General features: G+C 42.2%; 1 protein-coding gene across 3 annotated transcripts; it reads left to right on the top strand.

Annotated features, from left to right (window-relative positions):
• The first annotated feature begins 7,291 nt into the window (after nucleotides 1-7,291).
• LOC310991380 (uncharacterized protein) lies at nucleotides 7,292-12,517 on the top strand. Of its 3 annotated transcripts, XM_083979068.1 has the most exons (3): nucleotides 7,292-7,490; nucleotides 9,814-10,244; nucleotides 10,353-12,517. In XM_083979068.1, exons 2-3 carry the CDS (start codon nucleotides 9,858-9,860, stop codon nucleotides 10,398-10,400), a joined length of 435 nt encoding a protein of 144 aa, XP_083835194.1. In that variant the 5' UTR covers nucleotides 7,292-7,490; nucleotides 9,814-9,857; the 3' UTR covers nucleotides 10,401-12,517. The 3 variants fall into 3 exon arrangements, with proteins under 3 accessions (XP_083835194.1, XP_083835193.1, XP_083835192.1); XM_083979067.1 differs by lacking the exon at nucleotides 7,292-7,490 and having other exon boundaries at nucleotides 9,814-10,256; XM_083979066.1 differs by lacking the exon at nucleotides 7,292-7,490 and having other exon boundaries at nucleotides 9,814-10,304.
• Nucleotides 12,518-16,184: the final 3,667 nt, after the last annotated feature.

The raw sequence follows: 16,184 nt of genomic DNA, 5'->3' as shown, positions 1-16,184 counted from the left end.
GAACAGCAAAACCTAGTGGATGACCAGCAAAAGTGCGTCACTTGCTCAAAATGGATTGTCCATCCCTCAAAAGCAAGTAGGGGAGAGCAGGGTCGAAAGTAACATTTTTCAAATAAATGTCATTTAAAAAGATAGTATTAATTCAAACGTTTCTATCCTGAGACTTTTATTTTGACAACAGGAAAGGGTTAGATCAGTGGGTCCGACCTTTTTTGGCTCGTGACCCCATTATTATTATTATTTTTTTTTTTTTTCAGTTTAGTTTATTTGAAAAGGGACAATGCACATTAATAAACATTGTATAGAAAAACGCATGTAAATGCACCAGAATTAGCTTAAAAAGCTAGTTTTCATCGACTGTCCCTCTGCCAGATTGTAGCTACAAGGCGACCTTGAAAAGGAAACAATGGAATAAAATATTGTAGCCTACTACCACACAGGGTAGAACACATACACATACAATTACTAGACCTTTCAGACGACCCCATTTGAATTTCAGGCGACCTCACGTGGGGTCCCGACCCCAAGGTTGAAAAACACTGGGTTAGATGATTTACACACACACACACACAGTTCTGTCACTTCTATAAATCCAGGTGTTGATATTTAATCGTCATTTTTCCTTCTCCCCTGGTGTATAAATCAAACTCCCCTCACGTCACCGTGTGAGACGTTCAAGTGCAACAGGAAGTTTCAAGACGCGAACAAACATCTTGAATCAGATTGTTTCCCTCCATGTTCTTAAAGACTTCCCGCCTCAGAGGCTCCGCCCCCTCCACCCTGACAGGCCCAGTGCATGCTGGGTAATGTAGGCTAGTCGCTGCTCCGTTGTGTCCCCTGCTGATGATGTCAGTCTCTGTCTACCTCCGCTACACTGCCACTAACAGGAACTGATGTCCAGTGAAAAGCTCCGGGCTCCTCCCGCCACCGCCAACACAACACAACTAGAAGGAGAACGACAACGTCACTGAGAACAAGAGAACCTCACTCCATCAGCTGTCACAACGAGGTGAAAGAAGCTTCGTAGCATTAACAGTAAAATAAGAATCAAACAAACATTAATAATTAATCAAAACAGAAGCATCATTAGCCGTTAGAAACTGTTACTAACAGAGGTAGCTAATGCTAACATAGCAGCTAAAGCGTCTGAACAGGCTAACACCGATGCTAATGTACATCTCCTTCTCCCCTTTGTTAAAGGTTCAGTATTAAACTGTTTTTCAACCATTTCACATCGGTCCAACCACTCTGTATTTAGAGTGTCAGTCTGCGCTACATAACCTCAGCAACCTGAGAGCCCGTTCAGACGAATACAAGTAGCCTAGGCTATTTTATCGTTTCGTCCGGACGGAAACTGTGTTTTTTGGGGGGGGAAAACAGTATTAAAAACAGCGGGAAAATCAAAAAAAGGCCGCTGCAGTGAGATGATGTCATACCCCCCACCGCTCTGACCTGTAACCTGAGCCACCTCTAGACGTTACATCTATGGACGTAACAACAACAACAATCTCTCCAATTAAATCATCATCATCATCGTCATATTTGCTCCGACACGACTCCCAGTCAACATTTAATCTACTTCTAATGTTTGGAAACATATAAGTTGGATAAACAAGTAATAAAACCAACACGCCTAGCTCCAATGCTAGCTAAAGCTAAAGCTAACAACTGTTAGCTTTAGCTTTAGCTAGTATTGGAGCTAGAACTTGCTGAAGTTTCCACGTTTGTTGTGTAGCTTATTAAGCTTCTTTAGGCTAACTGTGACTACATGAATAAAACTGGCGCAGCTAATGCTAACAGAGGGAAAACCGCTGTCTGTTTCCTGTTGCTAAGCTAAAGTTTCTGAGCGTGTAGCTATTAGACCAGTGTGGCTAAAGCTAATGCTAATGCTATAGATAGAGCTCAGCTAACTGTTACTGTCACTGAACATCAATATGACCAGAGTTACTTCTAATGCTAAAGCTACTGTATAGCCTAGGCTAACCAAAGCTACAAAGCAAAGAAATGGTTCGTGCTAAGCTAATGTTCAATGTTGGGATGATCACTAACTCGTTGATCAGTCCACTGATTATTGATTGATGAGTTGAACCTAAGAGGTTGTGTGCTCTGTGTTTATCTCACACACAGACGAGTTGATCGACACAAACTCAAATCAGTTTTCCGCTCAGATAAAACCTGAAGTTCAGAATAATTCATCAGTTAATTTGATCTTTAGTCAGAAAATGGATCTGGTTTATTTCTGTAACTTGAATACAAGTCGCCCATAAACAACCTCGTCGGTTTAATGGAGTTCAGTTTCACAGACGACCCCTGAACGTGTCACGTGTGTGTGACAGAGGAACATGAGTGAGCGGTGAACTCAGCAGGTGAAGGTCTGATCGACCGACCAGTGTTTACTGGTATTGATCCTAGTTCACCCTCGGCCCGTGGACGGACGTGACCCGGTCAGGGGGAATGAGGCACGTGTTCACCAAAATAAAAGCCCCAACAGTGCACTGTGCAAAATAAAAGTCTGAACAGTGCACTGTACTAAATAAAAGCCCCAACGGTGCACTATACAAAATAAAAGTCCCAACTGTGCACTGTACTAAATAAAAGCCCCAACGGTGCACTGTACAAAATAAAAGTCCCAACTGTGCACTGTAGGCTACAAAATAAAAGCCCCAACGGTGCACTGTACAAAATAAAAGCCCCAATGGTGCACTATACAAAATAAAAGCCCCAATGGTGCACTGTACAAAATAAAAGCCCTAACGGTGCACTGTAGGCTACAAAATAAAACTCCCAACGGTGAACTGTAAAAAATAAAAGCCCCGACGGTGCACTGTACAAAATAAAAGCCCCAACGGTGCACTGTAGGCTACAAAATAAAAGTCCCAGAGGTGCACTGTAGGCTACAAAATAAAAGTCCCAGAGGTGCACTGTACAAAATAAAAGTCCTACAGTGACAAGAAGAACAACGAGGCCCGAGGCGGTCGCACTCTGATGACATCATCACTGTGTCATCACTGATGCATTTCACTTAATTTATCTGATCAATGCTCTTGATTGATCGATTGATCGATTAACTATTGATCGATCAGCTGTTCCAGTTTGATTATTGGTTCTGTGGTGAACTGGGACTCTCGGTTGTTCTCAGTGACGTTTGTCTCGTTTCTCACGTCGACTCACTGAGCCGCCGCACGACTCAGTGTTTACACAACAACAACAACAACAAACAACAACATGTTTATGTGTGTGTTGTTGCTCCTGTTAACTGTTTATTTATTTATTTATTGATCTGTTTGTTTGAGTGTCAGCAGCGTTGTAGAAAGAAACTCTGAGCCCGTTGACACCGATCTTGGTGGAAGGAGGTTTGAGTCAGGTCCCATATTCCTAAAGATTCTTTAGAGAGCTCCTAACTGAACCTAAACATTCCCAGCGAGGAGTCTTATGGTGCGTTCCAGGCAACCCGTAACTCGTGTTTTTCCGACCTGTTCCCATGGTTACCCGTTAGAACGTACAGTCAAACTTGTAACTTCCCACCTGTGAACTCGTACTAGATCGATGTAGCTACTCCCAGTTCCCAGTTAGTAACTCGTAACTTGCCTGGAACGCTACAAACTCGTAACCGGTGACTTGAAGTCGTGACTTACGGGTTGAAAAGCCTGGAACGCACCATTAGCTTAGGGGTGATTCCATCCAGAACATTCCCAGAGAACTCTGAGCAGGGATTGGACAGAAACTCCTGTCTTATGGTGCGTTCCAGTTGCACTCAGAAGTCGGGATTTCGGAGCTCCGAGTCGGAACTTTCAACTGGAACGACCCCCGAGGTTGGATTTCCGACTCGGAAAGTTGGACGATCCACACAACCCCCCCCCCATTTAAAGATGGCTGCCCCGGTTGTAAACAGTAGTAAAGCTCCTGTAACAATCCTTTTATTAACACTTTTTACTATCTGTCGTCACAATAAGTCAGCCATGTACATAGTAGCCTACCTGTTGTTGGATGTGTATAGGCTATATGGAAATGCTGTCATAGTGTAATTTACATTTTTCATGTGTATATGCGAACTACAAAGCAGACCGTGCTAACAGCGGCTAACCGTTAGCCTGGTAGTTTCAGCTTTTTTCCGACTTTGTAACTGAAACGCTGATAACTCGGGTGTGACGTCATTCCCAGCTCCGACTTCCGACTTCCGAGGTAAATGGAACGCACCATTAGTATAGTGAGGAGGTGTGGTTGACCCCCGTTGCTAGGGATGAGTCATCATTTCAAAAGCTGTGATTGGTTGATCCTAAAAGCTAGATAAAAAATATACTTTTGGTGATAATGGGCAAAGGATGGACCCTCAAATCGATAAACTGAACCATAGAATCTAATCTTATCAAGACTGTAATATTTCACATAAAAGAAAATATCTGTTAAATGAATAGTAAGCTAAGCTATACTTTAAAATTATCCTACAACATGTGTGAAAACTTCGGCCCACTTGCACAGTATTCACATAGCGATAGTTATATTTATTTGCTTATATTATATTAATTGCCATGCTGGTCATTTTTGCACTTTCAACTTTCAACATTTCAACTCGATTTGGTATTAATGAGGGAAAGCTTTTATCTTTACTAGGATCTACTCTTCACTTTTTAGGGGAAATTCTAAGAAAACATCATGATTCTAAGAATTTTCTTAGAATTTGGCCACGAGGAGCAACTTTAACTCTTTGCACTAAGAATCTTTAGGAATACGGGTCCAGGTCCACATCTCCAACAGATCCTGGTTCAGCTTTGATTCGATTGTTTTTTATTGTTATTGCTCTTTTTTTTTTTTTAAATCTCCTTCATGTATTTATCGATTGCTGTTTGGGAGACGACCAATAATCAATAATGGGTGTAGTTCAACGTGAGTCTGTGGTGCAGCTCGCTTCTATAATGATGTCACAGTTTTTCTAACATTAAACGTTTTTGTTTTTATTTTGTAAAAAAGAAAAGAAGAAAAAAAAAGGTGTTTTTGACTTGTACAGACGTGTTGATGTGAGGTCAGAGGTCACATCGTTCAACCAATCACTGTAGACGTGCGTTGTTTAGTTATTGAGCTGAAGCCCCGCCCCCCCCTCTGGCCTCCGAGCTGATTGGACACATGTAGCCGCTCGACTCGGAGCTTCTGCTGTTTCTCATCAAACATCCCAGTCTGAACGCGTGAAGGTAGAAAAAACTATAAACGCCATAGGTGGGTTTCCATGGAGACCGTTTCCTCTTTCTGACTGAGTTCATCCTGAATGAGTCGTTCAGGTTTTAACTGTTCACATGTGGTCTGGTCTGAACTGGTCTGGTCTGGTGTTCTCATTAGCTGTGTTTACATGGGTCCAAAATCCTATTTACAATCAGATTAAGAGTCAATCAGATTCTGAATGTCTCATGTAAACACTGTACCCAATCCCATTCACCCGGATCGGATTGAATTCCGGATCGGATTGAAAGAGGAAGTCTACGCCGATTGATAATCAGCTTCATGCCGCGTGTAAACAGGGATTCATGTGCGTCATAGTAGCTATGTAACGCGTCACGTATTGATGTTCGCGGGATATAGGGAAGACAAAGCCGGTCAAAACTAAAACAAACATGGCGAATAAGCAGAAAAATTGGACCAGCGTCGTCGAGACAAATCTTATCTTATAGAAACCAAGGGGGCAGTTGTCGGTCTGAGAAGTGAAGCTCACTTCCGCGTTCAAAAAACTGCAATCCCCTGGGCTGTCGCTGGGGGCTGGCTCCAGAAGGGAGCAACTCCAATTGAGTCCCATGTTAAAATAGCCGATTTTACAGCTTAAAAAAACATATTTACAGCCTGGTACATTTTAATTTTTTGGTCTCAATCGATAGTTTCTACCCCCGCACACACTCTGAGGGGGGTGAATTTTTTTAAAACTCTACCGTTTTACTATTATTAGGTTTAAAGTTCTGGCCAATTAGGGCGCAGAACCGTTGAGTGACAGGTCCGGAGACCGCTGCTTCGAGGCCAGTGGGCGGGTTCTCGGCCGGCCAACGGCCGCACCGCTCCAAATATGGCAAGTAGAATCCAACATGGCGCGGTTCAAACCCCCGTAGTAGCGGCACAAAACAGACTCCCCCAAACCAATGGGTGACGTCACGGGTGCTACGTCCATTCTTTTTACAGTCTATGATAGAAACGTTAAAAGAACAAAAAATAATAGAGAGACTCGACGGGAGAAAGTCTCATAAGTGTAAACACGGAAGTGCCACTCTTCCTGTCAGAGCCGTGAGGGAACGACCGTTTCCCCATAGACATACTTGTGAAAACGCAGCATTTTAAACCTTTAAACCTGTCTAACGCTTGTCCACAGTAAATTCTTAGTTTGAATCACTTGTATCTGCATTTTAAAACACTGTGTCTTTCACACAGTAACGTTATACTGTTTGTCTATGGGCGAATGGCTCCTTTTCCTCCATGGCTCTAACTGGAAGTGACGTTTCCCTCGCTCGCCGACTCATCTACAATCGGCTTCAGCTGGTCCATGTAAACGCGGATGAATTGAATGTGGATAACTTTATTTAGTGTTCATGTAAACAGGTCCAATAAGATTCATTTAATACGACTGTTTACAACCAGACTGAGGAAAACACTGCATGTAAACGCAGCTAGAGAGCCTCGTTAACCAGAACCAGAACCAGAACCAGATGACATCCAGTTTCACCCTTTACATGACACAGTTTTCATTCCCTTTGGTTGAATTAAAGGTGTATTCCACCTCTCTGAGTCTGAGTGTCTCTGGCTCCATGTGAACCCGCCTCAGGTTGGATTTATTTTTCTAGGACGTAACTTGAAAGTGTAAAAAACAAACTAAAAGTGTCAGCCGCTCCGTTGTTGTTAGATGTAGATGATGTGTAGCTGAACCTGTCACATGTTCAACTCTGTTACAGCATCACATCCTGTTGAAACCAGACTCAGTAATAAACAACATGGAACAACACCAGTCTGTTTGTTCTTACCGCGTGTGTGTGTGTGTGTGTGTGTGTGTGTGTGTGTGTGTGTGTGTGTGTGTGTGTGTGTGTGTGTGTGTGTGTGTGTGTGTGTGTGTGTGTGTGTGTGTGTGTGTGTGCAGCCGGCCTCAACAGGCTCTCTCAAGGAATTCTGGGAATTTTTTTTATTATTCAAATAGTTCAGATTATATAACGTGTGTGTGTCTATAATCTATGAGGTTATGTAAAAGAAGGGGACGCTTTATTTTGAAGGTCAGAACATCCTCTGTGTGTGTGTGTAGGTGTGTGTGTGTGTAGGTGTGTGTAGGTGTGTGTGTGTGTGTGTGCAGACGGTTGTTGACTCAGTCTGAAGGTCAACTCTTCCTGACAGACGACGTTCCGGTCACGCCGATCCCTCGTTCACTCGTCCCGCTGCTCCGCCGCTGAACGCACCTCTGATGGATCACTGATTTGATTATTGGTGAGAATCGGCTGCTGTGATTGGCTGAGGCTGCACGGAGCGGAGTCAAGGTGAGTCCGGTCGCTTTATCCTCAGAGACACGGGCACACTGCAAAAACTCAAAAGAATATTTGTCTAATTTCTTGTCAAAATGTCTCATTTCTAGTCAAAACTAAACTCTTTCCACTTAAAATGAGACTCATCACCTAAAAATCAACTTGTTTTTAGATCATTTTCACTTGTTTCAAACTAATTTTGACATGAAATAAGTAGAAAAATCTGCCAGTGAAAGCAGGTTTTTTTTGTGCTTGTTATAAGAAAGAAAAACTTGCTCCACTATCAGATTTTTCTACTTATTTAAAATGAAAATCAGCTTGAAAGAAGTAAAAAGTGTCTAAAAACAAGCTGCTTTTAATGTGATGAGTCTGATTTTAGGTAAAATTAGATTAGTTTTGACTAGAAATGACATTTTTGACTGGAAATAGGTAAGATTTTGAGTTTTTGCAGTGTATTACTGATGTGTGAGTCCATTAACACGCCTGTGACCTCTGATTGGCTGTGAGGACGTGATGATGTCATAGCTGTGGCTCAGAACCAGGACCAGGACCAGGACCAGGTCTAGGACCAGAACCAGGTCCAGGTCTCTGCTGTGACAGACTCCTCGGTGACCTGGTGCAGTCTGCTGCGTCTCCTCCTCCTCCTCCTCCTCTCTGTGGTAGTCACGGCGACACTGAAGCACTTTCAGTTTGTTGCCGTGGTAACCACATGGTATTTTTAGAGCTGATAATGAAGCAGCAACAAGAAGAAAAAGGAGGAGGAGAAGGAGGAGAAGGAGGAGACGACGGCAGCACAGACCAGGTCCAGATTAGAATCAGAACCAGGACCAGGTTACACTTTACAATGAGGTACAAGAGTAACTAGTTACTGAGGAACTAATGAGTAGTTACTGAGGAACTACGGTAGCCTACACAAAAATGAGAGTAGGTAGTTACTGAGGAACTACACAAAAATGAGAGTTACTAAGGAACTACACAAAAATGAGAGTAGTTACTGAGGAACTAACTATTACTTACCCATTAGTTACCCTTTGTGTTCCCTAAAGTACAGTGAGTAAAATGTTCCCAGTTCAACATTTAGTCAGATCCTCCTCCCACCATAACTCCTATAGTCACAGCAGCAGGTGATGTAAATTTGTGGAAATATTGTAGAGCAGGGGTGTCAAACGTGTGGCCCGCGGGCCAAAACTGGCCCGGCAGAGGGTCCAATCTGGCCCTAAGGATGAATTTGCCAAGTGTGAAAATTACATAGAAGGCAGAAGAGGCATAATATTGTTGAAATTGCATATATTTTTATCAAGAAATTTCAGATTGTTCATAATATGTTTTGTAAAAGAATAGGTCATTAACTGTAAACATCTTATAATACAAAGGGGAAAGTTCCTCTTTTTATTTATAGATTATCATGCTATTATTTTACTGGTCCGGCCCACTTGAGATCCAATTGTACTGTTTGTGGCCCCTGAACTAAAATGAGTTTGACACCCCTGCTGTAGAGAAAAAAAAGTGGGAAAATGTTTTAAAAAGGTTTTTTTTTTTAAATCATAGAAAAAAGTGGTAAAATTTCAAGAAAAGGTTGAGGACCCCTTGAACACCACTTTGAGAACCAATGATGTAACATTAGAGACAGAGTTGTTTTAGAGGGAAATGCAGCCAGAACTACTTTCCAGACACGGCTGCTGCTGCTGGGCGGAGGGATTTCAGAAGAGAAAGTAGTTCAGAGTATTTGCTTCATGTGTCGTAATGTTACATAATTATACGTGATTATTTTGTCTCTACCCCGCTGATCTCAAAACGAATCTCAAAAATCTCAAATCTTGATTTTTTTTTCTTTTTTTATAATTCAACGAATCATGTCAAGCACAACTGTATAGATTTATATTTTCATATTTCAATGAATCATGTTAATCGCAGCTATATAGATTTCTTTTTTTCTTTTTTTTTTTACAATTGAAAGAATCATGTCCAACCCTGTAACTATGTAAATGTACTTTTCCTGTTATCTACTGGTCCTCTGTCTTTATGGACTTTTTATGTTAGTTGTATTGTTTTGGGGACTACGGATGTAATTTAGCACCATTTACTGTGGGTACTCTAGTACTCACTGTCCATTAATATGCACTGTCCCGCCTAAATAAACTAATAAAGTAAAGTAAAGTAAAGTAAACAACATGAAACCCATAATTAAAGGTGATGAACCTGCTGCTGCTGTGACTATAGGGGTTATGGTGAGAGGATCTGAATAAATGTTGAACTGGCCCTTTAAGTGGCCTGGACTCAGACTCTGAGAAGCTTCAGACTTGGAGAATCACTGATGTGTTTTGTCTTTAATCTCCAGAAACCAGCTGAACCTCCAGAACCAGAACCACCAGAACCAGAACCATGTCGTCTTCCTCTCAGACCGGATGTGAACTCAGACCATCAGGACTCAAAGGTTTCTGTTGGTGGCTCCATCACAGCACCTCCTCCTCTGCTCCTCCTCCTCCTGCTCCTCTTCTTCCTCTCCCTGTGGTCTGCTCCTCCTCCTCCTCCTCCCCGGTCCAGGTCCAGGTCCAGGGCCCGGCGTGGCGCTGCCGCCCCCTGCTGGTGGTCCTGCTGCTCTGCAGTCTGCTGCTGATGCTGCTGCTGCTGCTCTGGAACTACCACTGTCTGTTCATCTCTGGGCTCTGCTCTCCGCCCCACGACCACCACCACCACCACCACCTGCTGCTGCACAACCAGGTCCAGAACCAGGTCCAGAACCAGGTCCAGAACCAGGTCCAGAACCAGGTCCAGAACCAGGTCCAGAACCAGGTCCAGAACCAGGTCCAGAACCAGGTCCAGAACCAGGTCCAGGAGCTGGTCCAGGACCAGGTCCAGAACCAGGTCCAGAACCAGGTCCAGGAGGCGGTGACCCCGTCCCCGTGGCCGTGGCGGAGCTCGTGACCCCGCGGTCGAGGTCAGCGCTGACGAAATGACATGAAAACATAAAGACTTGAGGAAACACATCTCCCACCTTCATGTCGCTGTGAAACCAGAACCAGAACCAGAAACAGAACCAGAACCAGAACCAGAAACAGAAACAGAAACAGAACCAGAACCAGAACCAGAAACAGAACCAGAACCAGAACCAGAAACAGAAACAGAACCAGAAACAGAACAAAAACCAGAATCAGAACCAGAAACAGAACCAGAAACAGAATCAGAATCAGAACCAGAACCAGAACCAGAACCAGAACCACACTGCAAAAACTCAACATCTTTCCAAGAATATTTGTCTTATTTCTTGTCAAAATGTCTCATTTCTAGTCAAAACGAATCTCTTTCCACTTAAAATAAGACTCATCACCTAAAAATTAACTTGTTTTTAGATCATTTTCACTTGTTTCAAACTCATTTTCACTTGAAATAAGTAGAAAAATCTGCCAGTGGAAGTAAGTTTTTTGTGTTTGTAATAAGAAAGAAAAACTTGCTCCACTGTCAGATTTTTTCTACTTATTTCAAGTGAAAATCTGCTTGAAAGAAGTAAAAAGTGTCTAAAAACAAGCTGCTTTTTATGTGATGAGTCTTATTTTAAGTAGAATGAGATTTGTTTTGACTAGAAATAAGACAAATATTCTTGGTGAGATATTTGAGTTTTTGCAGTGTAGAAACAGAACCAGAACCAGAACAAGAGACATTTGCTGCGTTCGTAACAACTCGGAGGTCGGAATTCCCAACTCGGAAATCTCCGACTTCCGACATCATTGCGTTCACGCTGCAGGAACTCTGCAGGAAGAAAAAAAAAACCTGGATACCTGAAGGAAGTTTGGCGTATTGTGGCTCAGAGCTGAATAGTAAAAATCAGTGCAGCAGTAAATGATGTTTATTCTGGAGGAGAGGAGACGCTGCAGATGAGTGCACATATAACGTTACAGCCTTGTTAACAGTTAAACCTTATTTCCGTCACATACGAGGAACACAATTTCACACCATACAACAATCACAGCTTCATATAAACGTATTTCATATCGGCTACTGCAATAATACACAAAAATATGCATTCAAACCTCAACAAATAACTTAAAATGTCTAAATTCTAACCGTTTACACTACAAAAACTCAAAATCTTACCAAGAATATTTGTCTTATTTCTAGTCAAAACAAATCTCATTCTACTTAAAATAAGACTCATCACATAAAAAGCAGCTTGTTTTTAGACACTTTTACTTCTTTCAAGCAGATTTTCACTTGGAATAAGTAGAAAAATCTGATAGTGGAGCAAGTTTTTCTTTCTTATTACAAACACAAAAAACTTGCTTTCACTGGCAGATTTTTCTACTTATTTCAAGTGAAAATTAGTTTGAAACAAGTGAAAATGATCTAAAAACAAGTTCATTTTTAGGTGATGAGTCTTATTTTAAGTGGAAAGAGATTAGTTTTGACTAAAATTGAGACATTTCGACAAGAAATAAGACAAATATTCTTGGAAAGATTTTGAGTTTTTGCAGTGTAAGACGAGGGCCGCCATGTTTTGATGTTGCCGTGACGTCATGAAGTCGGAAAGTCGGAGCTCTGATATGACACCCGAGTTTCCCACCTGTAATTTTCGAAGTTCAACGCCGCTCAATTCATTTTTTACAACTCGGAGCTCGTTTTTTTTCCGACTTACGAGTTGTCTTGAACGCAGCAATAACCAGAACCAGAACCAGAACCAGAACCAGAACCAGAACCAGAACCAGAATCCTAGATCCTACATTTCCCATGATGCACCTGGAGGCCGTCTGCCTGGTGAACTCTTTTCAAGCTAAAAGAACCAAAATAAAATAAAAGTTTACCAAAATAAAAGCCTGGTCATTGTTTGGCTTTAATTCTAATTTTTCAAAATAAAACATGAGCCGATCTCTTCTGTGTCTTCAGAATCATTTCACACAGCTTTATTGATTATTGATTAGAACTCAACCCAGTAAACATCAAGTCCGTTGATCTGATTGGAAACTCTTTGAAGAGATGTAATGATGTCATTTAAAGGTACATTCTGTCCAGATGTGAATAAATATAATACATTTTCTTTCTATCATAGACTCTCCTGGTTTGACCTGTGTGACCTGTCATGTGAACACACACACACACACACACACACACACACACACTGGGCTCATGTTAAGCTGCAGTTTACCTGCTCAGGTAACGAGCTGCTTCTGTCCAGACTCGTCCAGACACCAAACAGCAGCAGCCATGTTGCAGACGGAGCAGAGACAAACCAACCCTCCATTACGGCTCTATTTCTGTCCCGTGGCTGCAGCACAGGGTTACCCAGGCTGCACAGCAGGGGCCCTGCATGGGGCTACAGAGGCACAGCAGCAGGGGCTCCGCTAATTATCAGTTTGAGTCGTTTTCTAAAGAAAAAAAAAAGTCCAGATTCTCTGATTTCAGCTTCTTCAATGTGAATATTTCTGGTTTCTTTGTTCCTTTATGACAATAAACTGAGTCTCTCTTTGGTTTGTGGACAAAACAAGACATTTGAGGACGATGTCGTCTGGTGGTTTGAGAAACACTGGTTGATGTTTTTACAACATTTTTTAACATTTTATTGACCAAACAACTAATCGATTAAATAATCAACAGATGAATCGATAATAAAAATAATCATTAGTTGCAGCTGTAGAACAAACCTCCAGGAGAAATGTATTATAATATCATTCATATTCATGTTCCAGGGCAGAGGTCCAGTTCTTCTGTTGGCAGCAAAACACAGTAATGTTCTTCACAGGAAACCTCTAGTTCTTCTCATGTAGCTACAACCTTCCTGCAACTATTATTACTATTAGGCTATTATTATTATTATGGTTATGGTTATTATTGTTGTTATTATTATGATTATTATTATTGTTGGTTGTGATGAGCCTCAGTGGAGAACCTTTCTGCAGAACCTGAAGCGTCCTGAGACCTGGTCCACACGTTAAAACCGGTTTCCTGCCGGTGATGAGTGTAACAGCTGTCAGGTAGAGCTGGGGGAGGGGAGCACGAGCCCCGAGAACAGTCCCCAATCCAAAAAAAAGAAAAAAAAGAAAAAGAAAAAAAAGTGTCAGGTGAGAAACAACTACACCGGAAATGATGACAGTGTGTTTTAAAAATAAAAGCCTTGACCAGAAAACGGGACATGTGGGTTTTGATCCAGTTCCACCTTCTTCAGGAGTGAAACTAAGACAGTCAGAGCTTCAGACCAATTAAAGGAAATTAGAAGAACTCATCAACACAGTTCAGACTTTCAGGAAAGTATCCTCCAGATGTTTTACACGACGGTTTTGCAGAGTGTTCTGTCCCTTGTCCTGCTCTGCACATTTGGAAACATGCACCAAACTACAACGCACGACGCAGGATCTCTGGGATTGATTATTTATTTATTTATTTGCACATAAAACTTATATCCTATCATATATTGTCCCCACCTTGACTTGCAGATTCTTCAGCGAAAAATCTGATAAATATACAATTTATGAGGTGAAGGTTGAATAAATGGTGAAATAAAGAACATCAACAGCAGAAAAACTTAACTAAAAGACCAATACAGGTGACGAAAGAAGAAGAAAAGAAAAAGGAAATGCATCACAAAAAATGCATAGAGAAGTCAAACATATATTATATTGCATTATGCATAGCATATGTACATTTTGAATTATTAATATGGGTTGAGGCATGTGTATGCCTGAGTGTGTGTGTGTGTGTGTGTGTGTGTGTGTGTGTGTGTGTGTGTGTGTGTGTGTGTGTGTGTGTGTGTGTGTGCTTGTTCCTCCTCTTTTTCTGAACTTGAGAGAGCTTGAGAAAAATAAATTAATACAATAAAATAAATATTTATTCATTAGCCGACTGTTAGAATCCATGCTGAAGCTTTTATTGTGAAAGGTGTAACCGGATGTCTCGTGCTCAGCCGCGGCCGCTTGGTCTCGCGCCGGTCTGAGTGCGGCGGAGCAGCGCGAGCCGCTCAGCTGTTCAAACCTCAGACGGTTCGAGTCCGAGTCCGGGAGGAGCGGACCAGGCTGTAGACCAGGCGGACCGGTGCTGTGTGGCGGACTGATGCGGGACTCGGACCTGGGGCCGCTGCTGCAGCTGTAGCTGTCTCTCCTCTCTCTCTGGGACTCCTCGGTCTGTCTCGACTGTTCTCGGGTTCTGTCGGTCCGGACTGACCCGGAGGGAAGGAAGAGGTAAAAACATATAATAATAATAATGAGTTGAATGTGTTTCTGTTGTCCAGTCAAACTGAACTTAGGATTCTGAAAAGTGGTCAAATCCTTCCTTTACAAGTAGCAGTGTAGCTGTGTAACAATATTTAACTCCAACTTAAAGGGACATTGTGTAACTTCTCCTGTTCCCTATTCATGAAAATCTATTATTTGGTTCAAAAGTCTGTTTTTCATTAAAGGGACAACGAGGAGTTTTGTTAAAGTGAAGTGTTTCCACACTACATTTATGAGCCTCCGCACCGTGAAATTCTTTGACCGGTGCAAGACAGACTCATGTTTTCATTCATCAAGAATTAAAGTCAGAGGTTGGAAGACGATCACATACCGTCGTAGTTCCCACCATAAACGGAGATTCGGCGGCGTTATTCTCATGACTCGCCACGAAACCGAAAGTAAAGAAACGCTGGTCGGCTCGCCCAGCATTTCCACCACCACTAATAATAACAAAATAACCATAGAGACAAAACCATAGATTTATCTAGAATGGACCATTAACAAGTGGTAACGGAGATTCATCCACATTAATATGAGACTTTTTTATAACCAAATAGAAACTCCTCGTTGTCCCTTTAACCAGTAATCCCCCCATCAACAAACTGAAGTGTTCCTTTCAGCTCTGAATTAGCCGTTCATTTTTTAAAGCAGAAGTAAGTGATATATTTGTGTTAATATAAGTCTTAAATAGTTGTATCTTCCGACAGCAATCACTTCTATAGAGTGTTTGGCCTGAAACACGGGTCTGTCAGTGACTCTGCTCTGCTCTGAGCCCAGGAGAAAACTTTCCTTGTATCCTACAACCTTTATCCAATGAGGAGAGAGAACGGCATAAAGGGGCAGTCCTCTCTGTGTGTGCAGCCAAGGGATGCGCCTGAATGTGGTGACGTAGGGACGAGGGCGGGGACTGCTAACTCCATCTGCTGACAGGAAGTTAGACAAAACCACCGGATCGCTTACTGCTGCTTTAACCTTTATTTACCCAGGCAAGCAAATTAAGGACAAAATTTGAAAAAAATGTTTTGCCTCATGCTGACGGACCACTTGTTTACATAGAGGCTTGTTTATGCCGTTACGTGCAGCGGCTGTCGTCCGTCTGCCGTCTGCCCAATTTCACGTGAATGCAGCATGAAAAATACAACTGAGTTGCTTGAGATCTACAACCACAACACTAGATGGAGGAATTCCTACACAATGCACCTTTAACATTTTAACCTTATTTCAGAGTTAACTCTGTCTGTGCATTGAGGCAAAATCTAAGCTGAGCAACACAAGAAAGGGTTAACAGTAGCGTGTCCACATGACGTAGCAGAACCTTTAAAGGTAGGGTCTGGAGTTTTGTTCGTTGCAGTTTGTAAACAAAACATTGAAACTCAGCCCCTCCTCCTCTGGGGCTAAGCTGTGTAGCTTCCTGCCCCAGACAGCAGCCGTTGTCATGACAACAAAGGAAAGGAAATACAGTCTGAGTGAAGCTCTGGAGCCGTGGGCCAATAGCCGACCGTCACCAACACCG

This window comes from Trachurus trachurus, assembly GCF_905171665.1.
Source record: "Trachurus trachurus genome assembly, chromosome: 9".
Lineage (NCBI taxonomy): Eukaryota > Metazoa > Chordata > Actinopteri > Carangiformes > Carangidae > Trachurus > Trachurus trachurus.
Note: the sequence above shows the minus strand (reverse complement) of the source record. Positions and strands in the feature narration are given on the sequence as shown.

Bases quoted from the DNA above. Each gene is read 5' to 3' on its own strand.
- LOC310991380 (XM_083979066.1), top strand. From the start codon at position 9,858: ATGTCGTCTTCCTCTCAGACCGGATGTGAACTCAGACCATCAGGACTC. The intron at 10,305-10,352 runs GTCCAGGAGCTG...GTCCAGAACCAG, and splicing joins AGAACCAGGTCCAGAACCAG to GTCCAGGAGGCGGTGACCCC.